A 12,668-nucleotide genomic window follows, 5' to 3' on the forward strand; every position below is an offset into this window, starting at 1 on the left:
CCCTCGTGAGTCTTATGATTGAGGACAAACTATCAACATCAGTAATCATGCTCTAAATACTAATTTGATTGGATACAACATAATCATGCTTCATTATAATCATAACTCATTTGGTTAATAAATGCTTACATTTATATTTTTTCCTTACAAAATATCCTAGTGATTGGTTTAAATATGCTGATGACACCACATCCACTTAGTTTCAGATGATTTGAGAAGCTCCCTTGGCATTCTAGAAAGGGAGATAATTGAAAGGCCAGTTAAGAGGTGATTGCACTGGTCTGGAAGAGAGGTGGTAATGGCTGAACCAAGGGATGAAGAGGAGAGGTCAGATGTGACAGAGTTTAAGATAACAAAATCTACAGGACGTGATGACAGCTGGAAGAGTTCTGGTTTAGTGAACTAGTGGGTTCTACTCAGAAGGAGTCTCTAGGAGCAGACATGTGGGTAGGAAATGATAAGCTGTCTTGTGGCCATGCAGGTCAGGAACTTAGGGGTGAGTCTGGGCTGGAGACACTGCTTTGGGTCTTGTCAGCTTTTGGTGGTGGTTGAAACCATGGGAGCAGGTGAGATTGCCCAGAAAGCTTATATGGTAGGAAGGAAATGGGCTTCAAATGCAGATATTTGAAGGCCAATGATAGTTAAGGGGTATACAAAGGGAGAGGAGTACAGGGGGCAAGCCATCAGGTGTCTGGCATCTGAATTGTATGTGTTGGGTGGAAAAGTACATGTCAGTGAAATAATACACATTGTCACTGTTGATGTGGTTGATAAAGCACCAGCTCACTGGTTCTATACTGCCAAAGAACCAGTGAGTGTTTTATTGGAGAAATACTGAAATTATACCACCCATTGGGGAGAGGAAGTTAATTTTAAAGACTCTTTTTTTTTTCTTTTGGTTTTATTTATTTATTTATTTATTTGGATTCTTTGTGTGTGTATTTTATATGTATATATATACTTGAGATGTATAGCGTGTTACTTTGATATATTTATATATTGTATTATGATTGCCAGTCAAGTAATATTTATCACATTGCATCATTATAGTACAATATTATTGTCTGTATTCATTATACTGTGCATTAGTCAAGACTCTTATTTTGAAGTGGGGGGGAGTACACTATTTATAACAAACTATAGTCAGATTTCCATTAAAGAAAGTAACTACTGATTTTGTAAACCTAGAAAGTGACAAAAATCTGACAGCAAGACAAGTCTGAGTCCTCACCAGCTGGGCACTTCTCTGATGTATTGACTGATTGGAAGAGCTGAGACAGTGTGCATGTCAGACAGGAAGGGCTAGACGTGCTGCTGCCAGCACCTCTCACTTTTGATTTCCAACTGAGTTGCTAATCACAAGTGATCATTTTAAAGAACACTCTCCCCCTTCCTTTCCTTGGAAGGAATTCTGTGAGCAGAAGTTATTCTTACAGCTCTGGACTTTGAGAACCTTATCTTTGACAATTCTTTGTAACATCTCTGAGTAAGTGAGGCTTATTTCTACTAAGGAGTCTGAGGAGCTACTGATTAAGAAAAATTAGTCTAGTGACCAACCTCCTTTATCTCTGAATGGTCTCTATACAAACTCCTTTATTTAGAAACCTGTTGTGCTTCACTCTGCTGGATGGCACATGATATAACTCTTGCTGGAGTTTCCTCTTGCTGTGGCTGGACTACACACTTCTAAGTTACCATGGAAAGATCCTGTGTGGTTTCTTTTGTGCATGGGCTCTGTTTTCTGGGTCAGTGGGTTCTCCCTATCCAACAGGGGAAGGGAGGAGCCAAAGCTGTGGAGACTCTGGGTGTCACATGGAATTTTCAAGAGATGATTCTAATCTCATTTCAGTTGTTTCATCAAGATGTCTACATTAGGATGAGGAATTCCTTCCTAGTCTCTGTTCCTAAACCATACCAAGTGGTTGTATGACTGCAGCTTTCCTGGAATTTTCCTTTAGAGGGGAAGACTCTAAAAATGTCAGAAATTAATAGAGGTGCAGTGTTGTTCCTCCATTCTCTCTTTTCTCCCAATCCTGAAGTCCCTAGGAAAGAACTTTATTCTTACATATTTAGGCATCCAGCCTTCTCTACTAAGCCCTCCTTCCCCTTGACTACAGAGGATTTCACAGTGAACAAAGCCCACTGCTCTCCCAAACTTTTCTTCTTATCGCGGTCTGGCTGAAAGACAGCCACAGGCAAATGTCAACATTGCCCTGAGCGTAGCAGGATTTTTCTCTGGGGCCATTACAGCAACAGTTGAATGACAGTGTAGAGCAAGTGTGACATGGAAGTTTCTAAACAGTAGTACTTGTTGAAAGGAACTGTTTTTTCCTCTATCAGGAGCTTTCCTCTAGCGCCTAGTTTTAAGGGTGTATAAGGAACTAAAAAAGAAAAAAACTTGTCATGTGGGAAAGTGTTACTTCAGAGAATAGGATATTTTGCCACTCAAAAATATTTGCAGAGGTTCATTTTAGAGTTTCTACTCTTTCCCCAAATATGAATCTTCTGTATGCCTTACCAGAAAATGAGCCTTGTCTAATTTAGTAAAATATATGTTCATTTCTTTAGGAAAGTGAGTTTGAAGTATCCCTTCAAACTTAGTGTTACACATTGAACATCAGACCAGATGTTTAAAACTGTTGAGAATCATAATGCCTGTCCTTCTGTTGCAGGTGCAACAACGAGAGTGAGTGGTCCCAGATCCACGAGAACATCATCCGCAAGTCCAGTGCCAAGTACTCTGCCCCCAGCGCCAGTCATGGTAACGTGCTTCTCTGACTAGGAGAATTTGTGTTGCATTTGCAGTTGCTGATCATACACACCTTAGTTGATTTGTGCTGATCAGTTGCCAGATGTAAAGTTCAATCTCCTGCAGACATTTATTCTCCTGTTCAGGCAATTTCTATTTCTTTTTGTGATAATTTGAGACCTTCCCTAATTACTTTTTTTAAAAATTTTTATTGGAATATAGTTGATTTACAATGTGTGTTAGTTTCTGCTGTACAACAAAGTGAATCAGTTATACCTATACATATATCCACTCTTTTTTAGATTCTTTTCCCATATAGGTCATTACAGAGTATTGAGTAGAGTTCCCTATGTTATATAGTAGGTCCTTATTAGTTATCTATTTTATACATAGAAGTGTGTATGCATCAATCCCAATCTCCCAATTTATCCCTCCCCCCCCACCCCCCATAGTAACCATAAGTTTGTTTTCTACATCTGTGACTATTTCTGTTTTGTAAATACGTTCATTTGTACCGTTTTTTTTTTTTTAGATTCCACATATAAGTGATATCATATGATATTTTTGTCTTTCTCTGTCTGACTTACTTCACTTAGTATGATAATCTCTAGGTCCATCCGTGTTGCTGCAAAGGGCATTATTTCATTCTTTTTTATGGCTGAGTAATATTCCATTGTATGTATGTACCACATTTTCTTTATCCATTCCTCTGTCGATGGATATTTAGGTTGCTTCCACATCTTGGCTATTGTAAACAGTACTGCAGTGAACATTAGAGTGCACATATCCTTTTGGATTATGGTTTTCTCCAGATATATGCCCAGGAGTGGGATTGCAGGATCATATGGTAGTTCTATTTTTAGTTTTTTAAGGAACCTCCATGCTGTTCTCCACAACGGCTGTACCAGTTTACATTCCCACCAACAGTATAGGAGGGCTCCCTTTTCTCCACACTGTCTCTAGTATTTATTTGTAGACTTTTTGATGATGGCCATTCTGACCAGTGTGAAGTGATACCTCACTGTAGTTTTGATTTGCATTTCTCTGATAATTAGTGATGTTGAGCATCTTTTCATGTGCTTTTTGGCCATTTCTTCTGACCAAAATACATTTTCTGCTCTTTCCATGGTGGATTCGTTATGCTTTGATAGGTAACTTGAGTTCTAGTTTGAATCCAGAGTGAACAAAAGTGTTGCCTGGTTTGTCACATTGTGAAGTCTGTTTTTTCCTGAACAGAGATTACACACCCAAAAAAGACACACATGAATGTCACTTTTTCTATTCCTGTTCACTGTTAGCATCACCAAGAAAGCCTGACGCTAATGAGAATCAATGATTAGTCTGCCAGTATCAGTCATTCTGGAACTAAAATAGAAGATCTTTATTTCAAAGCAGCTTTCATCTTAGCTCAACTTCTCCTTTTCTTTTTCCCTCATTTTAAAACTCTGTTTAATTTCTATCTAAATCTTGGTACAGTTGTACATATTAACATTAATTCTAAATTGAATATTGCTTGATTAAATTAGAAGCACTATTTAAAAGCCTATAAGATCTGAATAGACGTTTTTCCAAAGAAGACGTACAGATGGCCAGCAGGCACATGAAAAGATGCTCAACATCATTAATGATCAGAGAAATGCAAATTAAAACCACAATGATGTATCACCTCAAACCTGTCAGAATGGCTATCATCAAAAAGGACACAAATAACAAATGTTGGTGAGGCTGTGGAGAAAAGGGAACCCTCACATACTGTTGGTGGGAATGTGCACGCAACTGTGGAAAACAGTATGGAGGATTCTCAAAAAACTGAAAATAGAACTACCATGTGACCCAACAATTCCACTCCTGGGTATATATCCGGAAGAAAAAAAAAACGCTAATTCGAAAAGATTTATGCACCCCAGTGTTCATAGAAGCATTATTTACAGTTTCCAAGATATGGAAGCAACCTGTGTCCATCAAAAGATGAACGGATAAAGAAGATGTAGTGTATATATATGTACAATGGAATACTACTCAGCCTTAAAAAAGAATGAAATTTTGCCATTTGCAAAAACATAGATGGAGTTGGAGGGTATTATGCTAAGTGACATAAGTTAGAGAAAGACAAATACTGTATGATATCACTTACATGTGGAATCTAAAACGTAAAACAAACTAGTGAATATAACAAGAAAGAAAGAGACTCACAGATATAGAGAACAAACTGTTGGTTTCCAGTTAGGGGAGGGACATGGGGAGGGGTAGAGGATTAAGAGGTACAAACTACTATGTATAAAATAAATAAGCTGCAAGGATATAACAACACAGAGAATATAGCCAATATTTTATAATAACTATAAATGGAACATAACCTTTAAAAGTTGTCAATCACGGTTGTACAGCTGAAACTTATATAATATTGTACGTCAACTATACCTCAATGAAATATATATATATAATATAAATAAAAATAAAAGCCTATGAGCTTTTATATGCCCTTGAAGATAGCTATCAAATTTGCATAGAACTCTGTTTCTCCAGATAGTTTTTACTGAGGTGGCCAAAAAGTTCGTTTGGTTTTCCGTAAGGTGGCTCTAGTAGCACTTAGTTGTCTTCAACTTCATGCGAAACAGTTTTGTTAGATTATATTGTGACAGCTGTCATAGCAGCGTGCGTTTAAAAAAACTTATCAAAATTGGTGATTTTTGTGTAGCCATTTTAATATCGAAGATGGAAGAAAAAAAGCAACATTTTCAGCATATTATGCTTTATTATTTCTAGAAAGGTAAAAATGTAACTGAAACACAAAAAAAGATTTGTGCAGTGTATGGAGAAGGTGCTGTGACTGATCAAACGTGTCAAAGGTGATTTGTGAATTTTCATGCTGGAGATTTCTTGCTGGATGATGCTCCATGGTCAGGTAGACCAGATGAAGTTGATAGCGATCAAATCAAGACATTAATTGAGAACAGTCAACGTTATACCATGTGGGAGATAGCCGACATACTCAAAATATCCAAATCAAGCGTTGAAAATCATTTTCACCAGCTTGGTTTTGTTAATCTCTTTGATGTTTGGGTTCCACATAAGTTAAGCGAAAAAACCCTTCTTGACCATATTTCCGCATGCAATTCTCTACTTAAACGTAACGAAAACATTCTGTTTTAAAAACAAATTGTGACGGGCGATGAAAAGTGGATACTGTACAATAATGTGGAATGGAAGAGATCGTGGGGCAAGCGAAACGAACCACCACCAACCACACCAAAGGCCGGTCTTCATCCAAAGAAGGTGATGTTGTATACATGGTCGGATTGGAAGGGAGTCCTCTATTATGAGCTGCTTCTGGAAAACCAAACAATTAATTCCAGCAAGTACTGCTCCCAGTTAGACCAACTGAAAGCAGCACTCGATGAAAAGCATCCGGAATTAGTCAACAGAAAACACATAATCTTCCATCAGGATAACGCAAGACTGCATGTTTCCTTGATGACCAGGCAAAAACTGTTACAGCTTGGCTGGGAGGTTCTGATTTATCCGCCATATTCACCAGACATTGAACCTTCGGATTCCCATTTATTTCAGTCTTTACAAAATTCTCTTAATGGAAAAAAATTTCAATTCCCTGGAAGACTGTAAAAGGCACCTGGAACAGTTCTTTGCTCAAAAAGATAAAAAATTTTGGGAAGTTGGAATTATGAAATTGCATGAAAAATGGCAGAAGGTAGTGGAACAAAACGGTGAATATATTGTTCAATAAAGTTCTTGGTGAAAATGAAAAATGCGTGTTTGGGACTTCCCTGATGGTCCAGTGGCTAGGTCTCCGTGCTCTTAATTCGGGTGGGAGGGAGGCGGGTTCGAGCCCTGGTCAGGGAACTGGATCCCGCGTGGTGCACCTGGGAGTTCGCATGACGCAACTGAAGATCCCGCATGCCAAAATTGGAAGACCCTCCACCCACATGCCGCAACTAAAGATCCACCTGCTGCAACTAAAAGATCCTGCATGTTGCAACTAAAAAATCCCGCATGCTTCAACGAAGATCCCGTGTGCCGCAACTAAGACCGGTGCAGCCAAATAAATAAATTTTTTTTTTTTTAAAGGAAAGAAAAGTGTGTCTTTTATTTTTACTTAAAAACCGAAGGAACTTTTTGGCCAACCCAATACCGTTAAATTGTTTCATAACCTCTTTTATATAGCCTTCTTTGTTTTAACTTCCATAGACCTGTTGTAAATAAAAAGTTGCCCTTAAATGACAGTGTAAAGCCACTGCAGGGCATGGCAGTTCCCAAAGTTGTTGAAAAGAACTTTTTTTTTCTTTTTCAGGGTCAACATATATTGAACTAGGAGGGTCCTCAGAGCAGCTCCAAATCAGAGGCTTCAGAGTTTGAGACTTCTCTAAAACTCTGTAGCATGGGGTTCCTCAGGGCCTTTTCCACTGTTTTTAAGTGCCTATTTCCCCTTATATGTGCCTGGATGCCAAGGAGCTACAAGGGGAAGGGAGTTCATATTCCTCACCTAAAACTAGGCTAAAGCAAGAGACAAATCTTGTTTTTAAAATACGGAGAAGTTACTACAATTTGGAAAACTGTTCACACCAATATTTATAGTGTTTTTTGCTTTATTTCCTTATTTTATTTATAAAGAGCTACCCTTGGCTACAAGTTCTTGGGATATGATGTGATTAAAACATGGAGAGGGGCTTTCCTGGTGCACAGTGGTTAAGAACCCACCTGCCAATGCAGGGGACACGGGTTCGATTCCTGGTCCGGGAAGATCGCACATGCCACAGAGCAACTAAGCCCATGCGCCACAACTACTGAGCCTGCGCTCTAGAGCCTGCAAACCACAACTGCTGAACCCGAGTGCCACAACTACTGAGGCCCACACGCCTAGCGCCCGAGCACCACAATGAAGAGTAGCCCCCGCTCGCCACAACTAGAGGAAGCTCATGCACAGCAACAAAGACCCAACGCAGCCAAAAATAAATAAATAAAATAAATAAATTTTTAAAATAAATAAATTAATTTAAAAAGGTTTTTTTTAAAAAAAAGAAACAACTAAAGAGCAGTTTCCACCATCACTTCACCAGGTTAAAATGCTGAATTTTGTCTCACTTCCCAGAGTGAGCAAGAGACCATGCCATCTTCAGTGTCCATGATTTTTGTCCAGAACTCACAGACAGTGGCCACTTAAACAGTGTTAGAAAAGCACCCCATCCTCTGTGCTGCGGGCACCATAGACTTCAGAGAGCCTCAGTTAGGGTGGCCGTAGTGAGAGGAGGTCTTCATGCACTTGTGGGAAATCCAGGAGGAGAAATAGGCTGCTTTTCTTTGAAGTGTGTGTCTGACTGCTTCTTGGCAAGGCTTAACTTGGAAGCTGGTTGAGATCTTGGAAATCACGTGTTTCAACTCCCTCATTAAATAAATGAAGAAACTGAAGCTCAGTGAAATGATTTAGTGGCTTAACCAGGGAGCCCAGGTTTCCATACTGCAGGCCACTGACCTTTCGACTCTATTGTCAAAGCTTCTGAGCATGGGTTTTCCACTGCTGGACTCCAGGGTCTTCGTGTCAGAGAATTTCATAATTGCTCAAAGAATATTTCAGGTCTTTATTAGTCTCCTTAATTAAAGATACTTCTTTATAAAAAGTTAATTTACTTTACTGTAAACTCTCACCCATCTTTGTTAAACATTGCAAACAGTTCATTGCCTTGGCAGTCTGTTTCAGAAGTCATTAGTGCTTTCCCATCAAGTCAAATCATACAAAAATGCAGAAGGAGTTGCTATATTGGTTTTTTTTTTAAGATTTTTTTCGATGTGGACCATTTTTAAAGTCTTTATTGAATTTGTTACAATATTGCTTCTGTTTTATGTTTTGGTTTTTTGGCCGTGAGGCATGTGGGATCTTAGCTCCCCAACCAGGGATTGAACCTGCAGCCCCTGCATTGGAAGGTGGAGTCTTAACCACTGGACCGCCAGGGAAGTCCTGCTATATTGGTTTTGAGTGCTGAGAGTAAATGTGTCATCCAGCAGTAAATCTCTTAGGTGCAGCTTTAATATATGTGGCTCTTCATTTTTGTTATTGGCCTCTTAGATATGTAGCCACAAACCCAACTTCTAGCAAATAAAACAGTTGATGCCGTGGTTTTCTATGTATTTTATTTATTTATTTATTTTTATAAATTTATTTATTTTTGGCTGCGTTGGGTCTTCGTTGCTGCACGCGGGCTTTCTCTAGTTGCAGTGAGCGGGGGCTACTCTTCATTGTGGTGCATGGGCTTCTCATTGTGGTGGCTTCTCTTGTTGCAGAACACGGGCTCTAGGCGTGTGAGCTTCAGTAGTTGTGGCACGCGGGCTTCATTAGTCATGGTTCATGGGCTCTAGAGCGCAGGCTCAGTAGTTGTGGCGCACGGGCTTAGTTGCTCCATGGGATGTGGGATCTTACCGGACCAGGAATCGAACCTGTGTCCCCTGCATTGGCAGGCGGATTCTTAACCACTGCATCACCAGGGAAGCCCTCTATGTATTTTTATTTTATTTTTTTTAACATCTTTTCTATGTATTTTTAAATGGCTATTAAGTACAGCTTTATTTACAAATCTTGGGCTAAGATTAATTTGCATTGTTAATCCTCATCCAGCTCTTCCACGAGGGATGGGGATGGCGAGGGGCCAGGGCCAGATTGCTGGCCCTCCAGTATTCCAAATAGGTGTCAGTTGTGTCCAGTAACTTTTTTATGGGGACAGTGTTTAACTTGAGGTTAAAAAGGCAGTTTTCTTGTGTCAGGCATCAGATTAACAGAGAACTTGTATAGACGTATTTACTTTCAAGTTCTTTGGCTTGAGAGCCAGATGATTGGTAGGTAGAATACCAAGAATTGCTAAAGGACTGGTTGTGTACTGGGTAGGTGAGTGGTCATTTTTCTGAGTTATTCGCGGAAGCTCTTCCGTCCTAAGGACCATGCCTTACCATTATTTGGCATGTGCCTCAATCACTCAGGGTTTCAGAGCCAGAAAAGTGATCCAGAAGTTCTGGGATTCCAGCCCTTACAAAAGGGGATGGAGTTTTCCTCTATTTTCTTATTTCTTACTTGCAGTATTGTTGATTTACAATTTATATTAGTTTCATGTGCACTATGAATCGCTATTTTCATAGCAATTCAGCATTTTTATAGATGATACTCCATTTAAAGTTATTACAAAATAATGGCTGTATTTCCTTGTACTGCACACTATATGCTTATTGCTTATATATTTTATACATAGTAGTTTGTATCTCTTAATCTGAGTGATGGAATTTTTATAGCCTCCATTGGTGGTTTCTTTCATTCTTCATGTGCCTTTTCACTTGCTCTCTTGCATAAACTGAAGCCCTCTTAATTGTCATGTTTGGAAGAGGAGAGCAGCTACTCAGAATCTTTTTGAGTAGCTTGAAAGCTAGATGTGATTCTCCCAGCACCTTCAGCCTACATCCTCACAGGTTGTACTTTGCATATATAGGCCAATTCGATAGCTCAAAAAATGAGGAGATGAAAGGCAGTCAATGGGTATTGGAATAAATCCTTGCCAATAGAGAATGGTAAGAGTGCACTCACCGATTTTTTTTTCCTTTGCCCTCCATCCACTATCTCAAATTCTGGAAACTGTTTCATTCTTAGCTATCTGCTCCAGGCTAGGCCATCTCCTAAGTCAGTGGATTTTTGTTCACCCAGAGGATGAGATGTAATGATAGCTGTGTAAAGATACTGTAGATAAATGAGCTGAGGTTGTGGGGGAGGGTGAGTACCTCCCCAACTGCTGTCTTCTATAGAAATCAAAGGCCTTCAGCCTTTCAGGGTCATAAACTAATTGTAACTGAGTCCATCAAGTGATTAGGCTATAAAAAATTAATTTAGGGTGGCTGAATCTCAAACACTGATTATCTAACCAGAACGCCAACTGGAATATCATATGTCTGCTTTTCAGGGCACTGTGATCCTGGTGTTCATGACACCTGCGACTTCGTATGTGTAATCCCAGGGTTTCTTGAGGGAGATGCGCTTAGCTGAAGCAATGAGATAATCTTGAGGTTCTGTCTGGGCGGCAGTAGAACTGTATTTCCTCCACTGACCCAGCAGTGAGAGTACATATTCCTAGTTCCTAGAATACTTTGACCTGCTAGATACAGTATCTGTGACTCTCCTATCTGACTTCTCTTTCTCCACTTCTCCATCTCCTCTCCCTTCTCCATTCCCAGACTGTTCTTATTCTACATCTCCACTTGTTACTGTTACTGTCTCCATTCTAACCACCACTCTTTTGATTGTCCTGATTATCATAACATCTTCCCTCATTTCTAGATATTCATCTTCTGCTCAACTCCCAAGTTTCCAGATTGACGAGGGTGCTTCCTGCTGACCCATAGATCAGCACCTAAACTCATCCTCCTACCAGCTAATCTCATTCACAGAGTCTCAGAGGCACTCCAAACTCCACCTAGGCTTGACTTCACAGACTTCTAGCCATTGGCTGCAGTGAGGATCCTTGAGGGCAGGAGAGGAGAGTGATTTCCAGGAGACTGTTTCTTTGTGCAAAACTCCTAAGGTACAAGTAATGAGCAAAAGCCAGATCACTTTAGGGGACATTGCACATTCTCCCACGTTCTGAATAAAGCCCCTGGGATCATCTGGAGGATCTGAAACTCTTAAAGTCTGAAGCAAGGCTCAGTTAGCCCCACAAAATATCCCTTCTTTTCCTTGCAGTGCATTGGTTCCCTGAAGGGAGAATGTGATGTCTGCTCTGCTGCCCTCTGTACAAGCCATTGCAAGGTTGAACCAGAAAATTGCATCCCGCACTTTGGCATAAAACACAGCATCTCTTAACTTAGTCGTTTCCAACTGGTGGGACACCCTCACACAAGGTCTTCTTCGGCTACACTTGTTTCTAGTCTGCCATTGTTTCTATAGAGTTCTCTGGGTTCCTAAACGTACAGTTTATGTGAATCAACCCTCTCATTCAATATTCACTAAGACCCAGTCAGGCCCTGGGCTGGATGCTGGGGAACAAAGAGGAAGGCAACTTAATCTCCCAGACCTCAGTTTGTGTTTAATAGAATAGTTCTCTGGATTTTTGAGATTATCTTGACTTAGATTCTTTTAGCTTTCTAGCATGTTTCTTCAGAATAATGTATACTTTCTGCATCAAAACTTTTCTCAAGAAAAATGCTGAATTTTGCACATTTTTGCCTGAAAAAATGTGACTCTGTGTTTTCTAGGGTAGAAGTGTGATACTGAGTTTAAAAAATGCTTTTGTTTTTGCAGGTCTTATCATTTCTCTGCAGCTTCTTCGTGGAGACATGGAACAGATTAGGAGAGAAAATCCTATGGTATTTAATAGGGGATTGGCAATTACAAGAAAATTGGGATTTCCTGATGTCATCATGCCAGGTAGGCAGAACTTCTTGGGGCTGGGGTGGGAGAAGGGTTAGGAGGGTTGAGTCCAGTGCTCCCCTTGTGAGCAGGTGGTGAACTATGCTGTGGAGGAGCCCTGCAGCCATTAAAAGCCTCTACAGCCGAAGTCAGGTTGCTGACTGCAGTCTGCAGCCAGTGGCTCCTTTGACTCTTGTTGGCATTTGTTCTTTTCCAGAAGCCCCCGCATATGTTCACCAGTGCAGCACAGCAATCCAGCAGATGAGCTTTTTTGTCTCCTATGGAGACCGGATGGTAGGAATCAATACAGAACTTCTCATGGGGATGCCTTTTTATACTCTTCTCTTCAATTACATTTCCTAGAAGAGAATCCCCTCATAGGAACATCCTCTTTAAGGAAAATAGTGCCTGTAGTGTCAATGAATCCCAGTTCATGTAGGAATAGCAGATATATTTGTATCAGAAAAATGAATCATAATGAAAATACCATAATGTATAAGAAAAATGGGTCAGGCGAATGGTATAAGT

General features: G+C 40.0%; 1 protein-coding gene across 4 annotated transcripts in view; it reads left to right on the forward strand.

Annotated features, from left to right (window-relative positions):
* DOCK3 (dedicator of cytokinesis 3) overlaps positions 1 to 12,668 on the forward strand; it is a 390,231-nt gene that overhangs the window by 282,967 nt on the left and 94,596 nt on the right. For all 4 annotated transcript variants that reach the window (XM_082414877.1, XM_082414876.1, XM_082414875.1 and 1 more), the window contains exons 13-14: positions 2,673 to 2,761; positions 12,033 to 12,158. In XM_082414877.1, the coding sequence (XP_082271003.1) occupies positions 2,673 to 2,761; positions 12,033 to 12,158 (215 nt within the window). The remainder of the gene's footprint in view (positions 1 to 2,672; positions 2,762 to 12,032; positions 12,159 to 12,668) is intronic.

The sequence above is a fragment of the Balaenoptera physalus genome (assembly GCF_965194825.1).
Source record: "Balaenoptera physalus genome assembly, chromosome: 11".
Classification (NCBI taxonomy): Eukaryota; Metazoa; Chordata; class Mammalia; order Artiodactyla; family Balaenopteridae; genus Balaenoptera; species Balaenoptera physalus.